The sequence below is a fragment of the Natator depressus genome, chromosome 6, assembly GCF_965152275.1.
Source record: "Natator depressus isolate rNatDep1 chromosome 6, rNatDep2.hap1, whole genome shotgun sequence".
In the NCBI taxonomy this organism is placed as follows: Eukaryota; Metazoa; Chordata; order Testudines; family Cheloniidae; genus Natator; species Natator depressus.
The window spans coordinates 69,447,786-69,466,060 of NC_134239.1; the positions used below are offsets into that span (position 1 = coordinate 69,447,786).

Genomic DNA, 18,275 nt, shown 5'->3' on the forward strand with positions numbered 1-18,275 from the left:
TCCTCATATAGGTGGCACGGTCAGGGGATTCCATTGGAAATGATGGGTGTACTGACAATGAAGGACTCATCAAAAGGAGGGGCCCACATATTTTTCATTCCCTCTCCAGACAGTCATCTGCCCCATCAAATAGACCATGGTCTGAAAGGCAGCAGCACTACCCCAGAATGTTCTGAAAGCAGGTGACTGAGAAATGAACCATAACACTGGAACAGGTTCTTAACCAACACATCAAGGGCTGGGTTGGCAGATCCCACTACTGCCTGGAGAGACTGAGGCTCAGTTCTCCGTCATCTGTTTTCAGGACACTCTAGGAAGGTGCTGCTGGCTTGCAGACCATGATACCCCTGATGGGGGTCAAGTGACTTAGAGAGAGAATGAAAAAGGATGATGTGATAGATGATTGGGCAGCTTGGTATAAATTCTCTGGGTTGTGTATGTGCTTGTGTAGTTTGTGTAGTGAAGGAGGGGCTGTGTTCAAGAAAGCAGAGCTTAAGGGTGAAGGGAGAGCAGAGAGCAAAGTAGGAGGAAGAGGAAGTGAATCCCTCAAGTTGATGTTTGTCTTCTTAGGCTACCATGGATAGAGAATATGTACAAGGTCACATCCAGAAGCTGCAAGAGCAGCGTATGTCCACACAGAAGAAAACCTTCACCAACTGGATAAACAATGTCTTCTACAAGAACAATGTAGGTAGTTCCTCCTCCTTTGGACTTATTTTTTTCATTCCCAATTTCACCTTCTGCTCAGCCTTTCCCCATTTACTGTCACTGAATGTATAATATAAGCAACAGAGACTCCTGTCAAGGAGGGTGACCCAATCAAGTATTTTTCACCATACCTACAAAACAATCCTTCTGATTTTCTTCAAGGTCTCGGTTCCTGGTCTCCCCTGAAATCAGGGTTCTGTCTTGTGGCATGAGTTGTCTTCCTTTAATCTCTTGACCTTTTGTGTGAATTTTCCTATTTCGATTATTTTCTATGTGTGAGGTCCTGAGCTGCCTAGTTATTATCCCCAGGGAGGAATTGCATCCCCCATGATAAAATCTGTATGATCTAATCCCATTGATCTGGGGCTACAATGGCTCATGCAGCCTCAGTGACTATGACTATGCAGTCTTAATATGAACTCATTTAAAGTGAAAGAAAGATAGGAATTGATCATTTGAGCAGTTAATGATGCATCTGTGACATTCACTAAATTGTGGCTCTCTGCAAGGCTTCCAAATCTTTGGGGGAAATTGTTCCAGTTGACCAGACTGGGACCTTAACGGCCAGAGCTTGCTGCCTCCCATTCAACTGTGCATACTGTAACCCACAGTGGAGTGGGGGTTGTTCCAAACTATGGTCTGGTCTTGCTACCATTGGAGCAGTTTAGGTTCCACTGTGAGTTAGACTAATGTGAGCACTATTGTCTGCGAGATGGGCAGTGATGACCCATCAAAGACGGACATCTTTAAGCTTTGGTGGCTTTAGGGCAGAGCAAAGGGGTTGATTAAATATTACTTAGTATGTGAGAACTATGAAACACAACTTGGTTCTGCTACCCAAACAAGAGTGGAAATCAAGGGGATATCAAAGCACCATCTAGTCATATGTATTATTTCAGTGAGGTCAAAGATACCTCAGAGTTCAAGAGCTGACTTCAATCTTAAATTTAAGCTGCTTGCACATCAAAAAAGTGGAGAGAGGGAGAGAACTTTCAAGCCATAGAAGATATGAAGTTGCGTAGGGAGCTTATCCATGTCTTCTCAGGAATGTACTTTCAGTTTCTGGTCCCATGAGATGAAGGAGCTGAGCTTAGATCGCAAGCTACATTTCAGACACAGTCATATGCCTGGATTCCCTGCTGACCCTGGTGAGCGTATTAAATGGTAGGACAAAAACACTGCTTTGCAAACTGAGCCCACTTCTGTTCGTTCTTCTCAAATTGTAATGTGGTCCCGCTGTCAGTTTATTTAAAAGCATGGGTTTGGTAGCTTTATTCCAATTTGTATGGAAAAATAGAACTTTATATATATACCCACACACAATTTTATTATTACTGCACGATGGTTCAAAGCACAGATCTATATAGAAAGGTTCATTACAAACTATAATTTTAAAAAGATTTTGTCTTCATGAATAAAACTGGCACAAAACACAATCGAGAGGCTTTTACCTTTTTAAAACAGTCAGACACCACTGTCAGTACTTTAGAGCTATTTAATATAACACAACATTTAAACAGGTAGAGACAGAAGATAGAAAAAGAAATAACTAGAAGAATGAAACAGGGTGCTATCTGAGTGCCTGGAGGTAAGCAGTCAAGAGAACGTTGTCAACTACTTGTCCTACATAAAATGCCTACTTAAAATTGCTCTGAGCTGCTCCTGTACTTTCCATTCTTGCTGATTCTGCTGCAAGAGGGCCTGCGGAACCCACAGATGGTAGGGCAGGGTTTGATCTTTAAACTTGTTATTTGGTCCTATTTTCCTCACGCGTAACTCTACTCCTAATTCAAAAAGCTATTTCTTCATCTTAAAAGTATGGTCTTGTTTGTCTTGCGAAATTAGTAGTTCAAAATTGTAGTAAATTACCCTGGAAGGTGTGGTGTGGTCTAATAATGACCCACTCTAAGGGTTAATGACATGGAGGCCAAAAGATATTCCTCAGCCATGCTATAATTAGGATACAGTACACATACCACATCCCATATTGCTGAATCATTAGGTCACCTCCTTGGCAGCAGGGTAATATGCTTGTTGTGAGTGGATCTGAACACACGCGTGATTGAGCAAGTTACAACATAAGACTCTGGCTGGGACGTGGAGGTTCTGACTGTGAAGCTTTAGTTAAGGCCGGAACTAGTGTTCCGTTATAACCCTGAATTGGAATTCAGCCAAGAGATAGAGTGTAAAAGCTGCTGAGTCTTTAAAACTCAGGAGCTATCTATAGGAGGCTGGTATTAGCCAAGTCCCTTTTACTGCTCCCTTTTAGCTAGCTGTATTTTAATAAACCATTTCCCATCATGACTGAGCCCATTCTTGATCCCGCAGCAAAGTGATAATCCTGTGCTCAGAATATTAGTCTGTTGCCACAAAAATGATTATGATGTCACCACTTTGACATTGTGACTCACTTCACTTGCAAGGTTAGATACAAAGTGAACTATAAGGGATTAAGTCACAGATAGATTTGATTATTTGCAAATATGGCAATAAAAATTCTGAAAAAAGCATGTCTTTTAGCCTGAGTGTGAATGTGCCTCTTTAAAGTCAACACAAAAATATCCCCTTTGAAGGGAAAGTACCTCTTGGCTCCATGTATTTTATAGGCCTACAAAACAGCTGAAGGCAGGGGGTTATATAAGCAGGAATTCAGAAAGCAAACAGAAATGGAGGGAGTGGAAGGGTTGAGGAGATGGCAAGACCACGCTGGGCCGAAACTTAATTATATGAATAGGAAGGTAATATGTCACCTCCACCCAGAGAAGCTCCCAAACAGGCATTCTCCCAGTAATCCATTTCTGATGCATAGAAGCCCATGACTGAATGGGCAAAGCAAACCAAGTGGTCTTCAGGTGAAACCCAGGAAGAGGCTGCAGGTCTTGCTTGACACTATGTGGGAGAAACTCTGGAAGTGGAGCTGGCCATTGGCTGAATAAAGGAGAGCTGCTCATCATGCTCTTGGCTGAACAGAAGAGATGATAATCCAGTAGCAGAAGCACAAAGTACTGAAGTTGTTGAACAGCATAGAAAGTACTAAACCTTACTGTACAGCCCTGCCAGCCTGCCCTCATTCAGTGTGTAATTCCTGTGAACCTTGTAGCAAGTCTCCACACAAACAGAGGGAAAACTAGATCTCACAGAGCAGATCTTGTGACTTCAGCACCTAAATGTTCTTGGCTCTGTGTTAAAAAAAATCAAAATCTGTCAGCCAAGTGCAAGAGTCACGGGAACTAAGTTTCTGTGTGGTGCGTTTTGTCTTTGCAGGTGAACATTGTGATACAAGACGTCTACACGGACCTGAAGGATGGCATTTACCTTCTGCAACTCCTGGAGCTGCTCTCTGGAGAATCACTGCCTAGACCAAACTGGGGCAAGATGAGGGTACATTTTCTGGAGAACAATAGCAAAGCCATCACGTTCCTCAAATCCAAGGTGAGAAGTGGAAGCTGACACTAGTCTGAACAATTTACAAGCTAACTTCAAAATTAAATGGGTTTTGCTTGATTGCTTGTTTGTTTTTTTTCTCTATAGTACGTAATGAGGTGTTCCATGAAGATGAGAGATTTTTTACTTTGTCCCTTTTCCCCTCTTTACTTCAGATGCACAAACTTTACCTGGTTTCATATTAACCTTCTCTCACTAAGAGTTTCCTCCTGCTTCTGGTTCTGCTGCTGTCCCTGCACCTTCATTAGTTTGCTCTTAGTCTCTGGCAGCTTGAGAAATTATCTACCATGGAACTTTCTGATATCAATGTTTTGTCTTTTTTCTAGTAAAAGGGACATCCCCCAAATCATTCTTGTGCCTTTTGTTTATTACAAAACAAAGGTAATGTAACACACAGGCACAGTGGAATCCAAATAACCATGTTGACTAACTATATATTCAACATGGAAGGCCTAGCTACATATATACTCTGCTGCTCTGGCAGGGTTCTGGGTGGCTTCTGAAACACAGAAGACAGATCCAGTAAAGGGCTCACAAACTATTTAAAGGGATATGACCCTATTCCTCTATTGTATAGTTTTGCTTGCTGTTTGAATAACAGCCAAGAGGGAACATATTTCTCCACACATCATTTATTACACAAGTGCCCCCTCCAGAGTGGCAGACTCAGATTGTTTCATGCTGAAGGGAATTGCTTGTCTATTGGCAGGTGCAAGTAAAGGTGATTGGGCCTGAGAATATTGTAGATGGGGACCGAACCCTAATCCTGGGATTAATTTGGATCATTATCCTCCGGTTCCAGATTTCTTCCATCACACTTGATAAGGTAAAACGAGGTCTTTTTTCTTCTGATTGTCAATAGGTGTTTCATAGATTTCATAGAGATTAAGGCCGGAAGGGACCATTACGATAATCTGTTCTGACCACTTAGATCACACAAACCATAAAATTTCACCCAGTGATTCTTGCATCTAGGCCAATAATGTGTGGCTGAATTAGGGTGTTCTTTAAAAAAAAAAAATCCAATCTAGATTTAAAAACAGCAAGCGATGGAGAATGTACCACATCCCTTGCTTTGCTGGTCCAATGACTAATTACTCTCACTGTGAAAAATTTACTTATTTCCAGTTTTGCTAGTTCTTTTCTGATGTGCAGAAAAGTTTAATGTATCTAAGGCCACTGACATACTGGTCATCTGCCGACTACATTCATGTGATGTTAGATTCAAACTCATTGTCCACCACCGCTAAAAGCACAGGGCTTGGCTGAGGCAGCTGGAGGAGCAGTGACACTCTCTCAGCTAGTACAAGGAATAATATCCACATGGCTATAGTGTTCAGCTAGTGTGTGTGTTTAACACTGCCCTCTACTGACTGGCTGACAGCAGATAAAGGAGCTTCACTGTTGACATCACTGGCTAAGTGCACACAGACCCCCTCAGGACATGCATCATCTGCCCAATGCCTTTAAATTCAAAACCACAGGCCCCCTACTACTCATTTTTATAGATTTTAAGTCTGTAAGGGACCATTAGCTCATCTAGTCTGACCTCCTGGGAGAAAATTCCTTCCTGATTCCAACTCTAGTGATCCATTGTACCCTGAGCATGTGAGCAAGGCACACCAGAAAAATGGTACACTCTGTACCATCTTAGAGCATGGGTCCACACTATCTAGTGTCCTTTTTCCAGTCAAAGCAATTCTATTCAGAAGAAGGATCAAAGAATCATAAAATATAGGACTGGAAGGGACCTCAAGAAGTCACCTGAGGCAGGACCAAGTAAACCTAGACCATTACTGACAGATATTTGTCCAAATAGTTCTTAAAAAGCTTATTGCAGAAGGTGAAAAAGAACTCAGAATAGATCTGACCAGTTGTGCACTGAAGAAAAAATTCCTTCCTGAGCCCTGCAGGTGGCTGAAGCCCTGAAGCCTGAGATCTATTTATAATTATTAACTTAATGCAGAGCTGCAAGTGTTATGAGCAGGTTGACAGCACTGCAGGCAGTCTTGTTCTCCCCAGAGACGATAAAAGAAGGGAATGAACAGGGAGACTCAGATTTATACTTAAGCTAAACCAGAATTTCCATTCACTGATAGCAACATGAAACTTATGACTAGGACTGGTATAAAAAAAAAAGGAATTATTTAGCGTAGAAAAATTAGAACCAAAGAGAAAATGTTTGTTTCATTTTAATTTTTTTGCAGAATTTTCATTTTGCAGAATTTTAAAAAGAAAAATCATTTCAATTTGAATTGAATAGACTCAAAACAAAAATTTGTTTTTGTTTTTCTCCCTTTCTCTCCCTTCTGCCCTTCCCTTTTTTTCCTAGGGAAACCAAATGAAAACTGGAAATGTTTTGCTTTGATTCAAACTGAAACTTTTTTTATTGTTTTGAACTGATTCAGAACAGCATTTTTGTTTCAGATTGTTTAATTTAAAATGTGGACCATTTCAAATGATTATAAACATTTTAATGAAATTTTTGGTATAAATCAAGAAGCTATTTTTAATTTAAAACATTTTATTTTACAAACTTTGACCCTCCCTACTTATGAACTATTCAGCAATTCTGAATTCACCCAATAGATGCCAATGGTGCACATACACATCAACTTATTCACCGTAAAATCAAAGGAAAAGTGAAGGAAAATTGCAACTCAGAGTGAGTTTATGGGGAAACCCCCTTCAGCCGTAATTCTAGAGAGATTGAGAGCTTCCTTAGCATTCCATATTCTCTTCTGCTCACACACAAAACTTGAGTTCCTCTTATACTTCCTTAGAGAGACTGGCACTAACATCAAGTAAAAAACCAATTTCCAGGGTGAAGTAGATATTGGGACTAGAATGCAGGTCTGCCTCCTTCTTGGGTAAGTTGCACTGTCAAGTTAGCTAAAGATATGGCTTCACTCATTTCAGCCAGCATACTCTCTCTTATACATTTATTACCCTAAAGATTCTTAAAGCACCTTCAATGACAGAGTGGGGACAGGAGAACATACCAGTTCATGACAGTCACCTTGCTTCAGGGAAAGCAGAATTAACTAAAAATTCTATAGAACACGTCTCCTTTATTCCTCGTGAGGATTTGTCACCAAACTGTTGCTCTTTTCATACAAATGCTCTGAAGCCTTAACTTGCAGATTAACGAAGCTGCCCCCACCTCGACCCTTCCTCTCTTGGCAGTCCGCTCATGCCTCCAGAGCCCCTGTTCCCCCACCAGAACCCTGTTGATTTAGGGGATGCTTAGGAGTAGCTTGGGGATGGCAAATGACTAAGCTTGGACAAAATACTGATTCCTCTGGGGGCTTCCCTACCCAACTTGCCTTCACTGTTTTCCAGCAGTGGGACTCCCCTCTGATGAAATACTGGAAATCCATAGGGTGGAGGAGTCAGGGAAGTGTTAGTACCCAGGAGCTGTTTCTGAACTCATCCCTTCTTCCCACCTGTACCACTCTTCTCCTGGCAGCCCTCAGAACCCTACCTGGAGACCTTTCTCCTCCAAGTTCTCATATCCCCCATAGCCTCTGCCCCTTCCACTCCCCCATCTAGAGACTTGCTCACCCCACATCCCTATGGCCCCTGAAGCTGGAGATTTATTGGATCCCACACACACCTCACTCCCCTCTACAAGCCTTATGAAGCACATTTTGGGAGAAACATTTTTCCCCTGGTGGTTGGGCTATGCTTTGATATCTCTCTCTCTTTCTCTCCCTCTCTCCAAGGAAAAGTGTTAGAGACTTTTTTAAAGTCTCCAGGAGTCACTTGTTGCATAAGATAAACTCACCAGAGCTGAGATTCCTTAGAGACATTACCAAATCAAAATCCAATAACCTTTAATATTAAACTTTAAAGATCTAAATTCTAGTGCAGGGCACCAGATCATGGCTAAAGAGACAAATAAACTAAGCTTTATGTCTCTCTTGTTTTCCATTAGCTTGTTACAAAGTGGACAAAGAAGACTTTCTGAACTCTGACCACCTATTTTTAGGGTGCATAATTTAGGGACCCCTTGTTCACCTCCAACTTGGTAAAAGCATTCGACCTAGCCTACCAATTTTAAGGCTGATATGAATTTTTGTGGATTTCAGACGGGGACAAAATCAATTTTATAAAAGAAGCTGAGTTGCAGCTTTAGCAGTGGAGTGACTGCTGTTGTTAGGAGGAGGAAGTTATTGCCATCCTGAAATTTCCTACCTTGCTCTCTTCCCAGGAGGAATTTGGAGTCCGTGCTGATGTACTGTCTGCCAATGAAGCCCTGCTGATCTGGTGTCAGCATAAGACTGCTAGTTACTCCAATGTGAGTGTGAAGGACTTCTCCAAAAGCTGGTCTGATGGCCTGGCTTTCAATGCCCTCATTCATGTTCACAGGTAAATAGGTGATGGTGGGAGGCTTCAAGAATAGCTGATGCCCCTGTGTCTGGCTCTAGCATTGTGACTTCCAGGGTCTGAATTCTCTTTGATGGACAAGAAAATGGTTTTGTCTTCGCATTCAGAACTACCATTTCTTTAAGTGGGTGTTTTGCCTGAATACGAATGGAAGAATCAGGTTCATGGAGTTTGACTCTTTCTCTTCCTGGAAACAAAAATGAATTTGCTAGCATATACTCTGCATTTAAACTTGTCTCTTTAATTTGCTCAGAAAACAAGTAGGAAATGCTAGAAAAGCATTAAATCTGTCACTATCAAACAGTGATATAAAAGGACTGATGGCAGATCAAGAGCATGTTTTGTTCCACTGTTGTAATTAATTCCTCGTCATTCCTAAGCCTTAGAAGCACATCATCATCTCAGCCAGCATATGTGTCCCCTGCAGGTGCAAAGTTTCCTCCGAGTGTCTTCAAGAGTGTGATTTTGCTAGTTGTGCCATGCAGGTTAATTGTGCTTCTCCCTGATCCTGGCTGGCCATTGATAGGAATGAGTACCTGTCTCTCAAAACTTGGCTCCTGTGCAAAACATTTACATGAAGAAAAATACTAGAGAATTTGCTTTCTTTGATCTTCACCTTCCTCGCTGGTTTCATTTGCACTTTCTGAAATGTTATTGAAAATGAGGTTTTCTATGGTCTTCGCCAGCATTTAAACCTTTCAGTTCCGTGAGAGCTGTAGCTGGGAGCTGGAGGCAGCAGGCTCTCCCTCTTTCCTTCTCTGCCCCTCTTGAGGGGAGGAGGAAGCAGCAGGGGACAGAAGAAAGAAGGGAGAGAGGGGACTGCCACCTTGGACAGTTCTTCTCCCATCAGATACCAGTGCTGCTCCATCTGTTGGCAGGAAGACTTAGAACCCCATAACTCCCCAGCCAGGGACAACATTCCCACTTCGGAATTTCCTACCTAGTGAGTCTTTGTTTCACCAACCAGGGACGACAAGAGGCAGGAGGAATGGGGAGTTTTGTAGTGAGCTGAGCTGAGTTCTGGAGTGGGAATTTTCCTTTTTCTGTCAGGCAAGGGAGGGCTAGTGAAGGGTCTATGCCAAAGCTCTACAGTAAAGCAGAGAGCTACTCAATGCTTTAAAAAGAAAAGGAGGACTTGTGGCACCTTAGAGACTAACCAATTTATTTGAGCATAAGCTTTCGTGAGCTACGATGAAGTGAGCTGTAGCTCATGAAAGCTTATGCTCAAATAAATTGGTTAGTCTCTAAGGTGCCACAAGTCCTCCTTTTCTTTTTGCGGATAAAGACTAACACGGCTGCTACTCTGAAACCTGTCAATGCTTTAAGGGATTATTGTTCTGTATTCCTCATTTTACTAAAGCTCCTTGTTCATTGTCAGAAATTTGCTCAGTTGCAACCTTTGTATATAAATCTGTGTGTATTTAAACGAAGCCAGGACTTTACAGTGGTCATTATGACATACACCATGGCCACATGGAACTTCATGGTGACAGCTGGGTAAAAAACAGATCCTGCTGCACCAAAAGCACAGCATGTGACCTCTAAAGCCAAAGGAAAATCTATGTTAACAGCTGTTACTGTACAGCCCATAACAAAGAGAGCAACGATATGCACCAGATACTACATTGCAGTATATATGTGTACATACAGCATGTCGTGTAGCTGTGTGTGGGAGGTGTAACCCTTCTTGATAGTAACTCATTTCTATTTTGTAGTTTCTAAATCTAACCCTCCTCTCTTGTGTCCTTCATATGTTCCTCTCCTCATCCAGGCCTGATCTCATCCACTACAGCTCACTGAGGCATGAGCAGCCAATCAAGAACCTGAACAATGCCTTCAGCGTGGCAAAGAAGCACCTGGGAATCACTAAACTTCTGGATGCTGAGGATGTGGCAGTGCCTCATCCAGATGAGAGATCCATCATGACCTATGTGTCGCTCTATTACCATTACTTTTCCAGGCTGAAGCAGGGCCAGACTGTCCAGAAAAGGCTTGCTAAGGTCAGTGCATTGCCACTTTTACAATTGCCTCCTACTTCTATCTCTACTGAGCCCCCACCCCAGTAGCATAAAGTTAAACCAGTTTGGGGAAAAAGTTTTAATACAGATTAACTGCACAGTCCTGTTAACTTAAGCCATTTGTGCGACCATACCAGAGATTTGATTCTGCAGGGCCTTGCACAGTCAGTCACTTGTAAATGGTACAGCTGGTGTGAGTAGACAATTCTGATTTGGCAATGGTTTAGACCCACTCTGGTGCTAGAACCTGGCCTTTCTAAAGGGATTTAGCAATATGGAAATTAGCTTCTTTATTCGGTCATATTTTGTATTTGATAACTAAGGTGCTTAGTAAGTAGTCAGGCACATGGAGAACTCATTTAGTCTCTGCAGCAAAACAGTGATGCAGAAATTAGTGCTGGTCAAAAAAACTTCTGTCAAAACTTTCTGATAGAAAATAGCCTTTTTTCCTAAACAAAAAAAAAATCTGTAAAAATATCTATGAAATTATGTTTCAGTAGAAAATTTTAAGTTTATCCATGAAAAAGTAAAACCTGAAAAAAATTGGTTTTCAGTTTAGTTTGTTTTTTTCCCCTTTTCTCTCCCCTTTTCCCTCTATTCCAGAGATGAGGGGACAAAGTAAAAAAGTGAGGAAAAAAGGAGGGGAAAAAACCCATAAAACCTAAATAAATAAATAAATAAATAAAGACTCATACAAATAAGTTTTAGTATTTTCAAAAAAACAAAACAAAACGGTTTCAGTTCTTTATTAAAAAAATTAAACTAATACATTTTTAAAATTTCTCATGGAAAAAATGCTGGTATTTTTCACTGACTCTGGCCAAAATGTTGTGGTTGTTGCAATGATGACAGCTTTCTTTGGGAATAGGTGCTTTCCTGTCTGCAAAACTTCCCTTCCTTTTTTGCCAAAAATATGAAGTGACCCCAAAAAGTATTCACCTGTGTGTGTGTGTGTGAGCTGATGAACATCTGATTTTTACAAGATGGTTGTGCTGTGGCAGGGACATGTTTGCACCGTGGTAGGGACAAAAATCCAAAGCAGGATTTCCCTTGCTGTGGCAAGGTAAAAAGCTTTCGCAATGGAGGGTTTGCACTGTTAGTTAATCTGGGATAAAGACAAAGAGATCCTGTCTTTATCCCAGATATCCCAAGCTTGATATCAACAACAGCACTGTACTCTGAACAGAGGTGCTGGAGGAGAGGAGGACTTGTAGCTTGATTAAGCAGTGATTGGGCATGAGTGAGGAGACTGGGCAAAAAGATTAGGCTGGACAACACCTAAGACTCTGGCTTGGAGACATATTTCAGGTTCTTCATTAGACCAGTTTATTTCCTCTCTCATGCCACTATATTCCTAAAATTACTCAGTCCTGCAGTTATAATCTACAGAGTAGAGATCACACTTGCAGAGTTTCTTCTGGCTTGAGAGTTGTTTCCTATACGTAAAATGGATTATCATTGGAAATGGGAATCTCTATCAGAAGTGAGGAAACTTTTTAAGTGCAACCACTGTATCTATCTAGACAATCTAAAGTTCCTGTCATCATAGGCACTACTTAGATGAATTGTATAAGAACTCAAAGGATCAGATAGGACACATCTTCATATTCTGGAAAAGGGTTTTGGGGTGAATATTTCTATCTCCATTTTTTTTAAATGTTCCACTGATTTCCTTTTCTGCATTTTCCTGTTCGCGTTTTCTATTTTCATTGTTCATTTTTCTCCTTGCAGTTACCTGCTTTTCATTTCCCATTTTTCTCTTCCCCTCAGCATTTTTTCCCTTTCCTCCCTCTTATAGGCCCCTCTGCCTTCTCCAGACGCATGCACAAATAAACACACACACAAGCACATGATAATATCTTCATGTCCTTAGTCCCCTCAGAGAGGCAGCTCTGAATTCAGTAATAGGATTGGGGAGGGAAGCCTCAATGTGTCAAGACAGCCTGAGAGCTGAGGCTAAGTGGGTGACCAGGATTGCAGAGGGAATCAATTGAGAGAGGTAAATCTCCCTTCCCCCACCCGCTCCAGTGACCATGCACTTATTAGGATCCTTCAGCCAGAACTGGGTGCGATGGCAGAATATACAGAAGGGAGCCCTGATGCCACGGGCTGCTTTTCCTGCACTAAAGGTTAGTGCTGTTTCACTCCTCTTTGAGCATTGGGACAGCCACTCTTTTCCAAGTACAATTTCTGATAGGCAAAAGCAGATTAGAATGTGTAGCTCATAAACCTTTATTCACTTGCAACACCTTCCTTATTAACTTAAGTGTCTGCAGAGCAAAACAGATGGGTGCTGAGTCTCCACAGAGAGCAACAGAGACACAGAATGTCATTCTGCATTGTTTGAACTTTCATGCAGCAGGTTTCAGCCAATGTTAGCCATGGTATCTCAGGGGCATTTCAGGTTTAGGGGTTACAGAGGGCTGTGGGATGAGGAAGAAATGTAATATAAGGTGCAAAGAAAAGGAATACAATGTATACATAAAATAGAAAGGGGGTTTTGCCTCGCACTCTGTTTCACAACAGATTAGAATAAAATCTTTTACTTCAGGAAAACTGAATCCCAATCCAGGCAACATGGCAAGTGAAATAAATGACTGTCGTGGTCTCAGAGTTGCTACTAGTTGACATTTGCCATCCTCACAAAACCACTGCTTATTGTGGTACATTTTTCAGTCTCTGTTCAAGACAAGTTCAGGAGTCAGTGGCAAGAGTACTGTTAGTCAGGAACAAGGTGTTTCAGGCTGACCTTGGATAGAAAGTAGAACTGTCTGGGAAGTTTTCAACAAAATGTTTTCATCGGAAAATGTTGATTCATTGCAACTTTTTGTGGAAAAGTATATGTTTTGATGAAATTTTCCTTGATGAAGGTTTCTCAGGCCTTGCATGGAATTTCACATGGGGGGAAAGCAAGACACCCTCCCCCCCCGAATAGCCAAGGCACTCACCTAGACTGGGAGAGACCCAGGCTCAAGATCCTTCTCCAAATTAGGCAGAGTAGGAGCTGAACCTGGGTCTCCCACATCCCAAGTGAGGGCCCCTAACCACTGGCCTATTGGGTATTCTAGAGCACAAATCTCTATCACTCCCTCTCTCTCACTGCCTTTTTTTTTTTTTTTCCTAAAAAAGTTTTGCAAGGTCTTGGTTTTGTTCCAGTGCAGAACAAAAACAAATTCTGAAAACAGAATTCTTATTTTTCAGTCCTAGGAGGAAACTTACGTAGTTCTTGCCTGCATAATGCCTACCTCTCACAAGTAGCTAGGACTGTCTGTAGCTTATATGAGCCTCAATATTCACTTATTTTTTAAAAGAAACTAAAATTAATATTCGCACATGAAATCACTTTTTATCCCTTTGCTTAACATGTTTTGGGGATGATCATTCTGCTCTTACTGAACCTAGACTGGGAAGGAATCCTCCTTGTCTCAAATGTGATAACTGTCTCCATGCTGATATAATAACCTGAGGGACATGGCAGCCTGCTGTGTTAAATAATGCTTTCCTGGTACTGATGGTCACACACCAGCAGCTCATTTGCATCCTGATTAAACTGAGTTTATGAGCATGCCACATAGTTTTCTTCCTCTTTGCTTCATTTTGCTGCTTAAATACCTTATGTTTCCATGTTCGTGTTTCAGATTCTGTTCTTCCTGAAGGAGATTGATGACTTGAAGTTTCAGTATGAGCAGATGATCTCTGAGCTCTTGAAATGGATTAAACAGAAAGTAGTAGAGTTGGACGATCGCCACTTTCCCAATTCCATACAGGACATGTGGATGCTCATGGCCAACTTCAAGACCTTCCGTATGGTAGAGAAGCCCCCCAAATACCAAGAAAGGGGCATGATTGAAGCCCACTTTTTCCACATCAGAACCAAGCAAAGAGCCAACAATCAATGGCCATATCTGCCCCCTGAAGGCAGGACACTGCAAGATGTGGAAAAGCACTGGGTCATTTTGGAGAAAGCGGAGCACAGCCGGGGAGAAGCGCTGCAGCAGGAGATGCAGAGGCTGGAGAGAGTGGAACAGTTGGCCCAGAGGTTCCTGAAGAAAGCAACCCTGCGTGAGTCATACTTGGAGGACATGATGAAGGTGCTCGAGAAGCAGGACTTCCAGCCACAGAGTGTGGACAAGATGGAGGATGCCACTAAGAAGCTTGAGGCTATTGTGGCAGATGTACTGCCCAGGGAGCAGCGCTTCAGAGCACTGGCTGACATGGCGGCTCTTATAACCCGAGAGAACTACCATCGCAAGATCCAGATCAGGAAGAAGTGAGTCATGCTAGTGGAAGTGGGCAGTCGTGGAGACTAAACAAGTTATGATACTAAGTGGATGTGGAAGAGGAGGGAATAGTTCAACAGCTCTATTCCACATGAGTAGAGGTGGTCAGATTTATCCCCCCCACACACACATGCTCCACAAAAAATGTAAATGAAAAAGCAAAATGTTTCATTCTCATTAAAATTTTAACTTTTTGTTGAAAAAAGAACCTCAAAAACTGGGGAACAAAAATTGGCTGATAAAAATACATTTTGAGGAAAGCTGACACTTAATGTGAAATGTTTGTTTTGTTGAAAACCCAGTCTTCCATCAAAAGAAAGTTTCAGTGGAATATTTTCAGCCAACCCATCACATATCTCTTTTAGTGTGTGGTTTGAGAGGTTCAGATAGCCACAAATCTTCAGGTGCCTCTCTAGTTCCCAGATTGGGCTATAAATCTTGTGAGATCAGGACTTCTAAGATGATCAGTAATTCCTGGTTTGGGACTTCATGGAAATACCCTAGGAACAACCTTCCTGCGGTATTTTAGTAGTTGTCTATTCTAGACTTAACCAAAGCCAGAAGCATATGTGAAAATAATAAAATGCTTAACCAAACTCCACAGAAGTTTTGGTTTTGATTTGAGGTACGGTTTGAATTAATTTTTATGTAAGCTGAGTCATTTAAGGGGCCATCCCTTTTTTCAAACCTATTTATTGTCTCAGGCAAAAAGGACATGGGACATCAGAGATGAGAATCCATGCACAATAGTTCCTTAAACAAGATTAATGATGATTTACATATTAACCAAAATGTCTTCCCAAGGACCATATTAATTGAGAGGATATAGTGTGCTGAGCCATGTGACCAGTGTATGCTTCATTAGATGACACATACGCTGTATATGACTCTAGGAACCCTAGGTGTTCATTTAACTCTTCTAAAATTGTAAGCCCCATGTGTCAACAGGGTCTTTTCCCATGCTGTCCAAAGCATCAGATCCTTGTGGATGAGTCAGTCCTTTCTCCTCCCTTCTTTACAGGCAAGAAGATATTTCCCAACAGTGGCAGGATCTACTGGAGCAGCTCCAGAGACACAAACGCTCTCTGGGAGCAATGCAGGAAATTCTGGGCCTTTTGAGGGACATTGATACCATTACAGAGGAACTCAAAGGACTGCAGGTACCAACCCCTCTCCATCAGCATGTGGGCTGTGCACACAATTTGCACCACTACAAATATAAGTAATTGCAGCAGACACAGTATTCCAGTGACAGTTATGGATTGCAATGTCTATATTGTGCTGGGAATTGAGCATATGGCTAGAATTTTCAAAAGTAGGCTGCTGCATCCATATAAAGGCACCTAAATAAAAACTGCCCTCATTTGCAGAAGTACCAATCGCCACAATTCAAACGGAAGTCACTTAGTATAGGGGATAACTGAAGTTTTAGATCCCATTGTGTGGTAACTGGTAAGTGCTGAAGGGTGTAATGGCAGCCACTCTAAATATGTACTTTTGCCTTGCCCTGTACTGTGCAAGAGAGAGAATATTATGGATTGTGCTGAACATGAAGTATAAAAACCGTTTTGTTTATGGACCCAGCAGTTTATGTAAAATTGTGAATTGCAAATTGGAGATGGTGACTAGCTATTCTGAATCTCTGAGCCCTAGCCTTTTTCAGGAAAGAAAATACTGTGTACTGGTCATTATTCCCACTAGCTGGACACTTGCCTCCAAAACCAAGCATGTTCCACAGAGGAAAACAATACAATTATAATCTACTGTGGAAGGGGAGCCTCCTAGATTTCTTCAGATAAAAACTGAATCAAGCACACTATAATGAGGCATATAGGAGAGGTGTACTCAGTGGGCATGGTAAATGCTGGACATAAGCAGTGATTCTGGGAGTGAGAAGTGACTCTTGGCTGAAGAATATGACTCCTTTCCCCACATCCACTGCAGCAGATAAAAGCTAGGGATTGTGGGTTATATCTTGTGAATTTGAAGGAGAGGATTGGTTATGTATCTCCTTCCAATCAGCCAGTTGGTGCTTCCACAGAATTCAAACCACACAGCCATTTATTCATTTGGGTCCAATCCAACATCTGTCAGAGCCAATGGGAGTCCTTCCATTGATTTCAGTTCCCTTTGGATCAAGTCCTTAGATCCCTGGATGACATTGTCTGCTCACACATAGGAGAGGGTGAGATCATAGCGATGATAATTTCTCACTTTTGGTTTCTAGGCACTAGTGACATCTCAGGATTATGGGAAGCAGCTCTTGGAGGTAGTAGATTTGCTGCAGAAGCACAATTTGGTTGACTTCCAGATCACTTCCTATGATGATAGGGTGAGATACATCACCCAGAGGACAGCAGAGGTCACCAAGGGCAAAGCAATCAAGTCAGATGTGCTTCATGCCAAAACTCGGATGCTCCATCAGCTGTACCAAAACCTCATAGCTCTCAGCAAATCCCGGTAAGGCTCTCCTTATGGTCTAGCTCTTTCTGATTAGAATGGTGGGTCCTTTTAAAATGGAGATAATGGGAGGGCCAGAATCTAGAATTTCTCATTTCTCCACCTATAAAGCTATAACAGACCCAGCAGAGAAGGAGATAATCACAGAGGGAGCTGACAGAACCACAGCTTTCCCTGTGCTCGCTTTGTTGTTCAGGCTTCAAAACTGAAATTAACACATTGTTGCATTGGGGTTGGGGGGAGAGCTCAAACATTTAAAGGGACAGTACATCACACTGACCATAAGGATCATCAGCTATCATAGACTGAGAGGGAACTTCAGTGTCAAAGTTCATTCCTAGTTGCTTCTATGTGATCTGGACCTGATATGGCTGATTCTCTATCTCCTGGGTGGAGAGGGGAATTTCCTTTTGGCTTCCTCGTGTTGTCCACCCATAACTCAGCCATGACTCGGAGGTACCGTGGGAATTCAATCTCTGAATTTTCTGCAGTGCTGAAGCCCTTTAATTAATCTATTCTCTGTTTCTACGTTGTACCTGAAATCCTAGCACTGACCGAGCTGTATTGCTTGTTGCCTTGTGTTAGACAATCCCAGCTACAGGAAGCGTTGAAGCTTTTTGAGTTTTTCCAGGACTGTCAGGAAGAAGAGTCATGGATCTCTGAGACATGGCAAGTCGTGAGGACAGCAACATTAGGACGAGATCTCAGTCAGATTATTGCCTCCATTCAGAAGCACAAGGTACAGTATTTTGTTGACTGGTGTCTGTTCTCTATATTGAATCTAGTCTTTCATAATTTATCTAAACCAATTGTCAGAGCATTTATGCCTCAAATTAAGGGTCCTGGCTGGCTTTTGGAACCTGAGAAATCATGCATCTTAGGGATCCCTCCCAATGGGGGACAGTCCTATGTTTAATATGGGATTGTGGATGTGCAGAACAAGCAGAGTGAAGCTCAGTGTGCTATCCATTAGGCC

The 18,275-nt window shown here is 41.9% G+C and overlaps 1 protein-coding gene across 1 annotated transcript in view; it reads left to right on the plus strand.

The window, feature by feature from the left end:
• The first annotated feature begins 576 nt into the window (after nt 1-576).
• The window catches only part of SPTBN5 (spectrin beta, non-erythrocytic 5), a 142,168-nt gene continuing 124,469 nt past the window's right edge, over nt 577-18,275 (plus strand). The window contains exons 1-9 of the mRNA XM_074955658.1: nt 577-687; nt 3,973-4,140; nt 4,862-4,978; nt 8,366-8,523; nt 10,313-10,541; nt 14,198-14,829; nt 15,861-15,999; nt 17,067-17,299; nt 17,885-18,038. Of these exons, the coding sequence (XP_074811759.1) occupies nt 577-687; nt 3,973-4,140; nt 4,862-4,978; nt 8,366-8,523; nt 10,313-10,541; nt 14,198-14,829; nt 15,861-15,999; nt 17,067-17,299; nt 17,885-18,038 (1,941 nt within the window). The remainder of the gene's footprint in view (nt 688-3,972; nt 4,141-4,861; nt 4,979-8,365; nt 8,524-10,312; nt 10,542-14,197; nt 14,830-15,860; nt 16,000-17,066; nt 17,300-17,884; nt 18,039-18,275) is intronic.